Below are 14,328 nucleotides of genomic sequence, written 5' to 3'. Positions count from 1 at the left end.
CTCTGGGAAGAACAGAAGGTTTCAAGTTCCCTCCCTGGCTTCTCCAAGATAGGGCTGAGAGAGATTTCTGCCTGCAGCCTTGGAGAAGCCGCTGCCAGTCTGAAGGCAATACTGAGTTAGATAGACCAATGGTCTGACTCAGTATATGGCAGTTTCCAGTGTTCCTAAGTATTAGAAACTTACGAGGATGTTTTGCTGTCTCGTGACCACTTTTTAATTTGTGAAAGTTTATTGATAAGGAATATTCCTTTTCCTTGAGCTTTTCCACAGGGCTTCATGATCCATGTACTGGAAGGGTTTTTCCGGAATTCTTCAACAAATAAGTTGTAATCGGCTGGAAGCATGAAGGTGACAGGCACAAAGTCTACAAGGGACCAAGAAAAACAAAGAATTTACATGATATATTCAATCTGGCAAATTTCTCAACACATGTGGTTGAAACATCTTCTCAACATTGATTGTCCAGCTCTAGTTTTTTATTTTAATTATGATGGCAGTGAAGATGGCTTATCTTCATCTCCGATTTCTGCTCCCCATTTTAATGTGAAGCAACAGAACTGTGGCTAAATCACAGATTAGTTCAAAGAATATGCAGTGGGAGAAAATGTCACAGGCATTTTTTGTCCATCATCTAAAAATAGTGACAGAAAATAATTAAGAGTTATCATAAGCTTAAGAATATCTACATAACTTCTCAAGTTCTGTCCCCGACACTCAGGTTTCATGAATATCGGTGTTAAAGCTTGATGGGCTCTTATCTAAACATTTTACTCTTTTCTTGCTTATTTAATTATGAATTAGCAAAAATTAAAAAAAAAACAAATTCATAATTAAAAAAACAAAAATTCATAATTAAAAAAATTTAATTATTGAATTAACAAAAATTCAGATTTCAAAAGTATTAATGGAAAGGAATTGAAGTCCATAGTTCAGGCTAAAGGACTGAGTAACGTTGCAAAGCACATACTGTACTTGGAAATAAAATCCCATTGAAATCAAAGTAGTTTACTTCCAAATAAGTTTGCTTAGGATTGGATTGCAAGTCCCGCAATGGGTGGTTTCATCAGACTATATGTGTTTTTTACATTCTGGGAGCAGCTTGTTTTTAACGTGCTGGTGGTTCTGTCAAATTTGAATTACAGTACTGGGGGGAAAAGATTTCATCCACAGTTTTGCAGGCGTCAGGGAAACATGAGTCCTGGTGTGCATTACACATAGGTTTTATTGTACTGTGCTCTCACAAGCTTTCTGGAAAGACAAAAGACTACTAACAATCTGCTTCTTCATGTGTGTATGTGTGCATGAGTGCATATGTGTGTGTTTGTGTGTGCGTGCATATGTGCATACACACACACACTCCACGAGGAGTTCAGATTGTTTCAGCTCCTGGACCGGATACACAGTACAGTGGCCTGGTTAGAACAAAGGTTGATATTGCTTTACATTATTAAAAGGTTATTATTAAAGAGGAAAAGCTCTTTGATAGTTAAAAGGTTTTGACTATTTGTTTAACTGTAATGACTATTAAAGGGGTCTATGAAAAAACCCCAAATAAAAGAGCCCACAAGAAAATTGTGCACAGGAAAAACCCCACTGTCATAAATGTGCACAAGAAAAATGCGCACACAGAACACTGCTCACGCCGAAAAATGCCTACATGGAACGTTACCCACACAGAATATTTTTTGCGTTGGAGCGTAGTATATATGTGGGCATCTTTCCAGCTGGGCATTTGTCTTGTGCACTTTTATGACAGTGGGGTTTTTTTCTGTTCGCAATTTTCTTGTGGGCTTTTTTCATGTGCTTTTTTCCCCTGGTTACCCTTTTAAAGTCACTTGCACAGATACTTATCTTGACTAGAGATGAATAAGCTGCACAATTCAGTAAAAATATACAAAGATCCAAAATAGTGAGCAACTAGTATATTACACATTACTAATATGCTAAATGTTCAAATTTCCCACCTTTTATTTAAAGTGCACAACTCACCTAAGTAAAGGTATTTCCCATTTTCATCTTTCTCTGCAAGAGGACTACTTTCTTTTTCCAATTCTTTCCTGTACCTCTTGATATTTTTTACCATCAGGTCTTTTCGGGTGAGCTCATAGTGATTTGGGAAATGGTTGACAATCTGGTCATCAGAAAGGCGGTAACCAGTTTCCACACTGAAAACATTTCGAATAGTTTGCACACTCATCCTGCAAAGAGAAAACTGATGCTGGGTCTCCACAAAGACTTTTCAGAACTTAAATAAAAGCAGCTTTTGGTGAAGGACATTAGAAGCAAAAGTGATGAGAACACCAAATCTGTACCACTCTTCCTATCAGCACTTTCTCCCTTCCCATTCTTCTTCTTGAGTACTTTTAGCTTTGAGGAAAACCTAATTGGATTGTTGATGCAACTTCTAAGACTTCCTAACATCGGTAATTTATTTTAGTGAACCCAAAGGAGGGACAAGCCAAACAGGAAAAGTGTGAGGAGGTACTCTTTAAATGGCCGCTCCTTACACTAGGGATGTGCGAACCGGTTCGGATCCGAACCGGTTCGGGTCCGAACCGGTTCCGGTTCGGAGGTTCGGATCGAACCGAACCACCCCTGGTTCGGTTCGAATCCGAACCGAACTGGGGGTGGTTCGTTTCGAACCGGTTCGGACCGGTTCGGATCGGTTCGGAAAGCTGAAAATTGGTCAGATGGTAGCTGGCACCCAGGGGTACCTGTCACCCAAACCCCAAAGCAATCGGACACTCTTACGATTTTTTATGAATTTTTGAAAAATATTTTTATTTTTCTCTCATAGGATATAATGGGACCCGAACCAGGCCATTATTTCTTATTGTGGAGCACTCATGGGTGCCAACAACCATGCAAACCCTGAAGCAATCAGACACCCCTATGATTTTTTATGAATATTTGAAATATTTTTAATTATTTTTCTCATTGAGTATAATGGGACCCGAACCAGTCCATATCCCCTGTTGTGGAGGATCTAGGAGCACAAAAGCAGGGTGGGTGGTAGACAGGCATGGGTGCCTACCACCCAAAAAATCTCAAGGCAATTGGACACTCCTCTGATTATTGGTGAATTGTTAAGTGTTTTTGAATTCCTCATAGAGAATAATTAGGATTGCAGCAAATGTATAGCTTCACGTCGGGGGGAAAGGGGTGTCGTAGAGTGCAGTGTGGTGGGTGGTAGTTCCTAGGGTGGGCAAGGAAGCTATCAGAATTATTTGAAAGGAATTGGGCAAAGAGGTGATTTTTAAGTGATTTTTGAAGTTTACGCGTCTTTAAGGTTTTTCCTCATAATAAGTTATAATGGAGCTTTCAGCAGCCCTATAAGTGCACATGGGGGTGCTGGGGTGGCCCAGAGCAAGTGGTGGTGTAGTGCACATAGGGTGCCAACCACCCCCATGGGTTTCTAACCCATGGGGTACAGGGATCTCTGGTAGGGGCACCCCCATGGGTACAGGGTTCTCTTGTTTCTGAGGTATTGAGTGTGGATTCTATGATAGCAAATGAGATTTTCAATGAGACACCATCAATCCACTCTAATATGCTATCATAGAATCCACACTCCGCCTCCTGCTTCTTCTCTGTGTGTGTGCTTAGTAGGGGTGTGCAATTTGGGATTTTGGGTGATTTGGCTCAGACCCGAACCGAATCACCCCTGTTCTGTTTTGTGCCCGAATCTGGGTCACCCGAATCACCCTTGATTTGGTTCGGATTCGGATTTAATCCGAATCCGAATCGATTCGGGGGGATAAAAAGGGGCCCAGGGGTAAAATTTTGGGGTGGGGTGGTAGTGCCCAATGGGTAGAGTCTACCACCCCAATTTCAGGGGGATTGGGCAAAGGGCTGATTTTTGGTGAATTTTTAAAGTTTTAGTGACTTTGGGGCAGTTCGGGGGCATAGCATGGGATCTGGGCAAAAGGAGTGGGGTGGGGTGGTAGTGCCTAATGGGTGCAGGCTACCACCCCAATTTCAGGGGGATTGGGCAAAGGGCTGATTTTTGGTAAATTTCTGAAAATTTCATATCTTTGGGGCATATTGGGGCATATTGGGGCAGAAAGTGGGGCCTGGGGCAGAATAGTGGGGTGTGGTGGTAGTGCCTAATGGGTGGAGGCTACCACCCCAATTTCAGGGGGTTTGGACAAAGGGGTGATTTTTTGAGAATTTTTGAAGTTTTAGTGACTTTGGGGCAGTTTGGGGGCAGAAAGTGGATCTGCCCCAAAATAGTGGGGTGGGGTGGTTGTGCCTAATGGGTGGAGGCTACCACCCCAATTTCAGGGGGATTGGGCAGAGGGCTGATTTTTTGAGAATTTTTGAAGTTTGGGTGTCTTTGGGGCAGATTGGGGGCAGAAAGTGGATCTGCCCCAAAGGAGTGGGGTGGGCTGGTAGATAGTGCCTAATGGGTGGAGGCTACCACCCATCCCCAATTTAAGAGTGATTGGGCAGAGGGGTGAATTATGGTGAATTTATTTGTATGAGGTTTGTCTTCATAAGGTGAAGTGTGCTAAATTGATTACTTCCTCATATTATTCATAGTAAAGGAAAGTGTGAAAAAGTGAAAGTGGGGTCATGAGAGTTGTTTAATTGAAAAATATCTCATTTGCTATGATAGAATGAGAATTCACACCTTTTCTATTCACCATAATTCACCCCTCTGCCCAATCACTCTTAAATTGGGGATGGGTGGTAGCCTCCACCCATTAGGCACTATCTACCAGCCCACCCCACTCCTTTGGGGCAGATCCACTTTCTGCCCCCAATCTGCCCCAAAGACACCCAAACTTCAAAAATTCTCAAAAAATCAGCCCTCTGCCCAATCCCCCTGAAATTGGGGTGGTAGCCTCCACCCATTAGGCACTACCACCCCACCCCACTATTTTGGGGCAGATCCACTTTCTGCCCCCAAACTGCCCCAAAGTCACTAAAACTTCAAAAATTCTCAAAAAATCACCCCTTTGTCCAAACCCCCTGAAATTGGGGTGGCAGCCTCCACCCATTAGGCACTACCACCACACCCCACTATTCTGCCCCCGCCCCCACTTTCTGCCCCAATATGCCCCAATCTGCCCCAAAGACATGAAATTTTCAGAAATTTACCAAAAATCAGCCCTTTGCCCAATCCCCCTGAAATTGGGGTGGTAGCCTGCACCCATTAGGCACTACCACCCCACCCCACTCCTTTTGCCCGGATCTCATGCTATGCCCCCGAACTGCCCCAAAGTCACTAAAACTTTAAAAAATCGCCAAAAATCAGAGGAAGGTCCAATCGACTTGAAATTTGGGTGGCAGGTAGAACACAGGGTCCCCTTTCAAACCAGCTATTTTTTGAGATCCGAACCGGTTCGGTTCGGATCCGAACCGGTTCGGATCCGAACCGAACCGGGGGGGTGGTTCGGCAAAACCAAAACCGAACCACCCTGGTCCGGTTCGGACCCGAACCGAACCGGGAGAACCGGTTTTATGCACATCCCTACCTTACACTGTGCAATACAAGTTAACTGGTCCTTTACACACTCCAAGCTTGGCTTTCCCCAGGAACCACCACTGTAGCAGGGCTTTCCCTGCAACTGGTGTTATTGAGCAGAGGAAGCGATTTCTTAAACTCTCTGTAAATTATACAGTGAAAACTGCTGATGAACTGAACCTGTTGGGATGCTGTACTCACACTCTGAAGTACGCAGTAGTGGAGAAGCATATGTTTAGCTTGAAACTACTGCAATGTAAAAGTGAAACAAGTCAATCAGTCAATCTTTATTATGGCCATAGACCAGCATAAAATATAGGGGGTGATTACACGGTGCAAAGTATAATGCATAATGATACATTCAAAGGCATAAGAAAAAGCTAAAAAGCATTTAAACATAAAAGGGCATAAAATAACATTAAAAGGCATAAAAGGATAAAAGACACCAAAAGGTGTAATTTCATGAAAGCCTGTGAAACAAGTCCTTAAATAGTGCTCAGCTCTTTAATAAAAACAAAAATCAAAGTATTACTTCCACTCTATTAATGTTGATTAGAAAAAGAAAAAAGACCAGATGTCCACTGAATATCATCTAAAAATCAAGAATTGACCTGTAAGACTGATGAAGTATTAAAATAAATAAAAATATTTGCAATACCAAATACATAATGTTCCAGCCTCATATTTACCAAGATTAGATGTATTCTACAAGTAATTGTTAGGTCATTGGGTCCACAGACTTTTAAAATAATTTTATAAGAATCTGAATTCAGTCAGGCTAAAGTAATATTCAGAAAAATGTGATGTACATTGGGCAAATTCTTAGCAGTTTCTTAATTTAAACCAGCAGAAGGAAATTGTTGCAATTGCATTTTGCAACAATGGTTTGCAAAACCATAAAACTCCATAAAACCATGTTAACCGTAGAACTACAGTTATTACTGGGAGGGGCATAATCTGTATAGGCCACCGTGGCTGGGAATGATGGGCGCTGTAGTCCAACAACAGTTGCAGGGCCACAGTTGTGCAGCCCTCTCACAGAACATCAAGAGGGAGCGGTCCATAATCTGCTCTCCCATTTTCCATATGATTATTCTTACGTTTGTTATCATTTTGTATGGAACTGTTGTAATTGTTTTGTGCTTCTTAGCTACCTTGAGAATGGAAATGGAAACTTAACCTCCAACTATCTTAATTCAGCTGGAACACACACAATACTCAGAGCCTAGTCCTACGAAGAGCCCCACACTCCAGGCATTCAAACTGGGCAAGGAGAAAAAGCAATGTTCTGCTTTCTTTGCACTATATAATAGGGGTGTGCAATTCAGGTATTCGGTGATTCGGTTCAGGACCCAAACAGAATCACCCCCGTTCTGTTCTGTGCCCGAATCTGGGCTACCCAAATCACCCCTGATTCGGTTCGGATTCGGATTAAATCCGAATCCAAATCGATTCGGGTAAGAAAAACGGGTTCCAGGGGCAAAATAGTGGGGTGGGGTGGTAGTGCCCAATGGTTGGAGGCTACCACCCAAATTTCAGGGGAATTGGGCAAAGGGCTGATTTTTGGGGAATTTTTGAAGTTTTAGTGTCTTTGGGGCAGATCGGGGGCATAGCGTGGGATCTGGGCAAAAAGAGTGGGGTGGGGTGGTAGTGCCTAATGGATGGAGGCTAACACCCCAATTTCAGAGTGATTGGGCAGAGGGCTGATTTTTGGGGAATTGTTGAAGTTTACGCATCTTTAAGGTTTTTCCCCATAGAGAAGCATTGAGGTGTTAGCAAATGTATAGCTTCACGCAGGGGGCAAATGGGTGGCCTAGAGCAGTGTGGGGTTGGTGGTAGTGCCAGGTAGGGTCAAGGAAGCTACCTGAATTTTTTCAAAGGATTTGGGCAGAGGGCTGATTTTTGGGGAATTGTTAAAGTTTACGCGTCTTTAAGGTTTTTCCTCAGAGGGTATACATGGAGCTTTCAGCAGCCCCATAAGTGCACTTGGGGGGTGCTGGGGTGGCCCAGAGCGAGTGGTAGTGTAGTGCACATAGGGTGCCAACCACCCCCATGGGTTTCTAACCAATGGGGTACAGGGTTCTGTTGTTTCGGAGGTATTCTGAGTGTGGATTCTATGATAGCTAATGAGATTTTCAATGAAACACCATGAATCCACTCTAATTTGCTATCATAGAATCCACACTCAGAATACCCCCCCACATACAGCGTGGCAGAATGAAGGCAGCCACGCTGTATGTGGGGGGGGGGGAGTCGCATAGAAGCCGGAAGTGAGGGTTGCCTGGGTGCTGCGGCGCGTCGGCGACGGCGTGTCCTCCCTGGCGGAGCTGTTTTCAGTGGCTGCTGGGCGGCGGCGGCTCAGGATGGGAGAGGCGCCGGAGCGGAGGCCGGCTCGGTGCTGTGCCGGCTTCTTGTTCAGCTTTAATACCATTGGCAGCAGTAATTACTTTTGAAACCGTGAGTCCCTCAGCAGCAAAAGGATCTTTGCAAAGCGAAGCCGCGCGCGCGCCCACCCCGTCCTGGAGGCAGGCGGCATTGAGGAGGCAGAAGGGGCGACGGGGAGGTATCCTGCCGCCCCAATTTCTACAGAAAATACGGGCGCTGGAGGGGGCAAAGCGGCGGGAGGGGTAAGTAAACCCTCCCTGCCCTTAAAGGAAACCACCCCACAGTACCGGACCGCAGCTCTGCGGTTCTGTGCACACCCTTACCTACATCAGGATGTGCTCACATTCCATCTAATGGTGTGGCGAATTGGCTTCTGAGAAAGATCCTGCTCAACCAGCAGAAAACTTCCACTAAATGGAATTACCTTGGCAAGTGTCTCCAGTTCAACTCCCATGCAAGGCCACATGGTTTTCAACCTAAACAGGCTACGATCAAGGATGTCCTCCTCTACTTGACTGATCTAAAATTGCAGGGGTTGGCCAATGTGTCTTTGAAGGCATATTTGGCGGCACTCTGTTCAACCAGGTAACCAGGGGGATGATCTGAGCCATCATTGGACAGGGCACTAGAGTCAGGATCTCCTCCTTCGCCACCCAGCTTCTTCTTTCAAGGAGCTTTAGTTTTAATTTGCTTGAGGGTGAGAGGACTGTGGGGTTCTATCAGACACACTTTGAGGGGTGATCGAGTGAGCTGGAGACAGAGAGCCCTTCTGGCTACCAGAGGCCCTTTTGCAGCTGCCAAGGTCAGCTGGAAAAGATGACTACTCTCCAACCAAACAACAAGTTTGGCTGAGCACACAAAGAGAATGAGACACTGTCCCACCCTGGTGGTTGATGTAAGCGAGAGCAGTGGTATTGTCCAACTGTACCTGTACAACTTTGCCTCTCAGAAGCGGTAGAAAGGCCTTCATCGCCTGGAAAACAGCCAGCAGCTCCAGGAAAAAATATGATATGAAACTGCCTTTGTTGAGCATTCCATCTGCCTTGAATCTGATGGTCCCCACAGTGGAGCCCCCAGCCCAGCAGAGAAGCATCCGTTGTCAACCAGCTAGAAGGGGTCAGCATCTGAAAAGGAACCCCTTCCCAAAGATTCCTGTTGGTTGACCACCAGGTAAGTGAACGTAGAACCTGATCTGGAATCACTAGATGCAAGCATTGGTTGTCTATGTTTGGGCAGAAGACCAATAGAAACCAAAGTTGTAGCTTGAGCATTTTCAACCGGGCATATCGCACCACTATGTTGCAGGATGCCATGAGTCCTAGGAGTCTTTGAATGAGTTGAACCAGCTGAGACAGATGCTTTTGGAAGTGGAGAAACAGATCCCTGACACACTTGAAGAGTTCCCGAGGTTAGTATATCCTCCTGGTAACCGTGTTTAAGAGTGTTCCAATGTAACTGAGTACACGAACTGGCTCCAGATGGGACTCCTTCCAATTGACCTGGATCCCCAAGTCTTGGAGGAGACACAAAATGAACGATGTCTGAGAATGCAACTCTCTGTCTTTGGAAGTCAAGAGACCAATATACCCTCATTCCTTAGGTAAGCCACCACTGCAGCCATGCACTTGGTAAATACCCTGGGGGCAGTGGAAGGTCTGAAGGATATTGATACACTTGATTTCCTACTGTGAATCTCGAATACTTTCTGTGTTGTTTTCTGATGCTTATGTGAAAATATGCGTCTTTGAGATCCAACGTTAAAAGCCAGTTCTCCTGATATAGAAGAGGCAAGATCTCTTGCAACGCTATCATGCAGAATTTTCGTACATTGACAAACTTGTTCAGGTGGTGTTTGGTGGCCAGATTTGGCTTTAAAAAAGCCAAATTCTGGCTTACGGCCCATTTGACTCACAAGTATACCCCTTAGGTTCTGGCAACTCTAGAACCATGATAGGCCAGATCCCGGTATTCCTCTTCAATATCAGAAAGTAGCGGGAACAAAAAAACCCTCCTGTCTGTGCGCCCACTGCACCAGGGTGTTTGCACCCTTTGCTAACAGCTTCTTCACTTCTTCCAGTAAAACCTGGGAGGATTGAGTATATCTCATCCCCGAAAATATTGGGGGTGTCTTGAACTTTATGGTGTATCCCAATGATATGATCTTCAGGACCCAGCAGTCTGATGTTATGTGGTGTCATGAGGGGGCATGGCATGCCAGCTTGATGTTGGACACTGGCAGAACCACTGGGGCTGCTAATCTGGTGGTGTTTTTCGCATGCCAAGATGTTAATGTCCCCAGTGGCAGGAAGAGAGAGGAGTACAGCTATGACAGTGGGCAGTCCTGAACCTCAAAAATGTTTTTGAGTCTCTGCTGGTTTTGTACGCTGAGACTGGTTGGCTTTCCCTTTGCCCTGATAAGTGTTTATCACTTATGGTAAGGGTGGTATTGTTTTTTAAAGTCACGACAGTCCTGCTGCCTGAATGCTGGCTTTTGCCTCAAATAAGAGTGAAATTTGGACCTGTAGGAGGAGGTAGGAGCCAAGGTGCTGAAGGGTTTTGTAATAAACTTTGATTTTGTTTTTCTCCATAGTGGAGTTGGTTTGCTCGCTGAAGAGGCCCTTACCATCGAAAGGTAAGCCTTCAATCTTTTCTTTCATGTTGCCCTATAGTAGATTAGTAGAGTGAAGCCAGGCATGTCTCCACAAGGAGTCAGTGAATGTGATTCTGATTCAGGTAGATGTTTTGCCATACTCAGTTGTTGGTGAGTAAGCTCAGCCAACTTATTTAATGTTTGTTGGAACTTATTTTTAAATTCCTCTGGAGATAGAACATCTAAATCGTTTTGTAGATCCTCCCATATGCTATTGCTATATTTATCTTAACGGACAGACACGAGGTGGAATAGATCTTTTCCCCAGGAATATCCAACTTTCTCCCCTCTCTGTCAGCAGGGGTGGTGTGGTGAAGACCTGTTTTAGAGGAAGTGGCATAATAGCAGCCATGACAACTATGGGCCTATCCCAATTAACTTTTTAACCAACTCATGTTGCCGGCCACACATTGGATTTGGTCTTCTGTTCGGATCAGGGGGGTTCCGTGGGTGGGGAATCCAGTGGTTACCCCATTGTCATGGACGGATCACTACCTGGTTAAGGTTGGTATCACGGTCACAATCCACCCCTGCAGGGGTGATGGACCTATTAGGATGGTCCTCCCAAAAAGGCTGCTGGACCCAGCAGGTTTCCAAAAGGCCTTGGAGGGTTTTGATGTTGGTGCGGCCGGTGATTCTGTCGATGCCCTGGTGGGAACATGGAATAGGGAACTCACCAGGGCAGTAGATATTATCGCTCCTAAGCGTCCCTCCAGACCTGCTTCTAAGATGGCCCCCTGGTACACGGTGGAGTTGCGGGGGATGAAGCTGCTTGGTAGGCAACTGGAACGCAAGTGGAGGAGAACTTGGCTCAAATCTGACAGGATGCACCATAGAACCCATTTGAAGACCTATGCAATGGCAGTGCGCGCGGCAAAAAAGCATTTTTGGTCGGCGCGCATTGCGTCTGCCGGTTCACGTACGGCAGAGTTATCCCGGGTGGTGAGGAGTATAATCTCTGCTCCTTCTGCCTCAAATCAGTTCCCAGAGATACTCTGCTGTGACGTCTTTAGTGGGTTCTTTGCAAATAAAATCTCCTGTATTCGGGCCGACTTGGACTCCACTGTTTCTGCAGGGTCTGTGAGGGAGGTATCCAGCAATCCCTCTTGCAGTGTTAGGTTGGATCAGTTTCAATCTGTGACACCTGATGACGTGGACAAGCTGCTTGGAGCGGTACGGCTTACCACTTGTTCTCTGGATCCTTGCCCGACCTGGCTGCTTCGATCTAGCGGAGAGATTGTTGGAGATGGCCTAGTTAATATCATAAATGCATCGCTGGGGGAGGGGAGGGTGCCTCCTTGTTTTAAGGAGGCAATAGTTAGTCCTCTTCTTAAGAAGCCTACCCTGGATCCCTCAGCGATGGATAGTTATAGGCCAATCTCCAATCTCCCCTGGCTGGGCAAGGTAATCGAGAGGGTGGTGGCTAACCAGTTCCAGGTGGTTTTGGAGGAAACTGATTATCTAGACCCATTTTAAACTGGCTTTAGAACGGGCTGTGGGGTTGAGACAGCCTTGGTCGGCCTGATGGATGACCTTTACCGGGGAATCGACAGAGGGAGTGTGACTCTGTTGGTCCTCTTGGATCTCTTGGCAGCGTTCGATACCATTGACCATGGTATCCTTCTGGGTCACCTGGAGGAGTTGGGAATAGGGGGCACTGCTTTGCAGTGGTTCCATTCCTATCTCTCGGGTATTTCCCAGATGGTGTAGCTTGGTGACAGTCGCTCCTCAAAGCAGGAGCTGTTATATGGAGTCCCTCAGGGCTCCATTCTGTCACCAATGCTTTTCAATATCTACATGAAACCGCTAGGTGAGGTCATTAGGTGATTTGGTGCTGGGTGTTATCAGTATGCTGATGACACCCAAATCTACTTCTCCTTTTCATCTTCAGGAAATGGCACTCACTTTTTATATGCCTGCCTACAGGCAGTAATGGGCTGGATGAGGGAGAACAAATTGAAGCTGAATCCAAGCAAGACAGAGGTGCTCATTGTGGGGGCTCAGAATCTGAGGAGTGAGTTAGATCTCCCTGTTCTGGATGGGGTTACACTCCCCCAGAAGGAGGAGGTGCACAGCTTGGGAGTACTCCTGGACCCAGGCCTCACCCCGGTTTCTCAGGTGGAGGCCATGGCCAGGAGTGCTTTATATCAGCTTCGGCTGATTCGACAGCTGCATCCATTCCTTGAGGAGGATGACCTCAAAACAGTGGTGCACCAGCTGGTAACCTCCCAGCTTGACTATTGCAATGCGCTCTACGTGGGGCTGCCTTTGTACGTAGTTCAGAAACTTCAATTAGTTCAGAATGCGGCAGCCAGATTGGTCGCTGCGATAACCCGAAGAGACCATATTACGCCTATTTTGAAACAATTGCACTGGCTGCCGATATGTTTCCAGGCAAAATACAAAGTGCTGGTGATTACCTTTAAAGCCCTGAACGGCTTAGGCCCGAGTTACCTTAGAGGCGGGCCTTCTCTATAGCTGCTCTGGGGCTGTGGAATGCGCTCCCTGCAGAAATCCGTAATTTGAATTCTTTATTAGCCTTCAGGAGAGCCCTTAAAACGTATTTGTTTGGCCTGGCTTTCCAGGGTTTTTTAATTCTAACCCGATTTTGGGGCTTTTAAGTGGTGTTTTAAAATGTTTTTAAATTGTTGATCATTGTTATATTGTTTTTAATTTGTTTTAGCTTTTATTGTTTTAGTGGTTTGTTTTAATTGTAAACCGCCTTGAGCCATTCTGGAAGGGCAGTATATAAATCAAATAAATAAATAATCAATAACCAGCGAACTGGGAGCAGGAAGTTTCAAAATGGTATTCATTGTCCTTTTCCTGAATACTATAGAAACTTTCTAAGCATTTGGAAGTGGGAGTCAAAGTATGAATCACCTACCATGCACACTTAGCAGCCCTGGATCTAACCAGAAGAACTGGAAGAGCCACAGGCTGAGAAGATTGAGATTTGGCCATAAAATTATAGAAGGGGTCATCGATTGTGGCAAGTTTGGATTTAAGGCCCAGACCCAGCGCTGCAGCCATCTCTCTAATGTGATGGTGATAAGCCTTCATTTATTCATTAGGAGAGATGTGGGTGACTGGAGGTACGTTAGTTGGAGGGTCAGCAAGGTTATATGGATCATCTGGATCAGATTCAAAATCTGAAGAAACGTCTGGGTCTCAATGGTAGTCTTGACCGGTGGCAGAAGTATGGGCTGAGTTTGTGTCCCAATATCTACACCTGGAGGTCTTGGCGCCAGTGGAGTAGCTTGAGTGGATATATTCACCAAGGTCTTTCTGGCCGGCAAGGCAACCATCTGCATAGCAATAGACCTGCACAGCAGGTCTAACTGGCAGGGCAAGGCCATCACCATCAGCTAGGGCATGTACAAACCATACTGGAGTCACAGTGGAAGAAAGCAGAAAATACGCTTTAGATTACTCGGATTTCCATGGTTGCTTTTCCTGGAAATTGGAAGGGAAGCCTGGGAAAGTGGTCCCCATAGTTGCAGAAGCAAGCGTTGCACCCACAGCTGACGGATGAGAAAAACCACATGAATGCCATGGAGAAGACTGGGCAGCAGTCAAGGTGTATGGCGCCAGACTAAGTTGGTCAACCAGTCAGTCAGCAACAGACCCCCTAGGAGTTCCCCCATCAGTAGGTTGAGGAAGAAAATCTTCAAACTTCGATGTTGATGGGGTGCTCGAATTTGAGTCCAATATCAACAGCAAGGTACAGGCAGTAGCAGGATCCAAACCAGCATTTCTTTCTGGGTCCTCATTGACATCAAATGTTGGTATCTGGACCTGGCATTGATGGGTCACCTGCCTC

General features: G+C 45.6%; 1 protein-coding gene across 3 annotated transcripts in view; it reads right to left on the bottom strand.

Annotated features, from left to right (window-relative positions):
* Nucleotides 1-14,328, bottom strand: part of TTLL1 (TTL family tubulin polyglutamylase complex subunit L1) — an 87,033-nt gene that overhangs the window by 50,257 nt on the left and 22,448 nt on the right. For all 3 annotated transcript variants that reach the window (XM_053254883.1, XM_053254885.1, XM_053254884.1), the window contains exons 3-4: nucleotides 1,990-2,198; nucleotides 184-364 (exon numbers count right to left, since the gene is read on the bottom strand). In XM_053254883.1, the coding sequence (XP_053110858.1) occupies nucleotides 184-364; nucleotides 1,990-2,198 (390 nt within the window). The remainder of the gene's footprint in view (nucleotides 1-183; nucleotides 365-1,989; nucleotides 2,199-14,328) is intronic.

Source organism: Hemicordylus capensis, chromosome 5 (genome assembly GCF_027244095.1).
Source record: "Hemicordylus capensis ecotype Gifberg chromosome 5, rHemCap1.1.pri, whole genome shotgun sequence".
Classification (NCBI taxonomy): domain Eukaryota; kingdom Metazoa; phylum Chordata; class Lepidosauria; order Squamata; family Cordylidae; genus Hemicordylus; species Hemicordylus capensis.
This window is presented reverse-complemented; position numbering and strand designations above follow the sequence as displayed.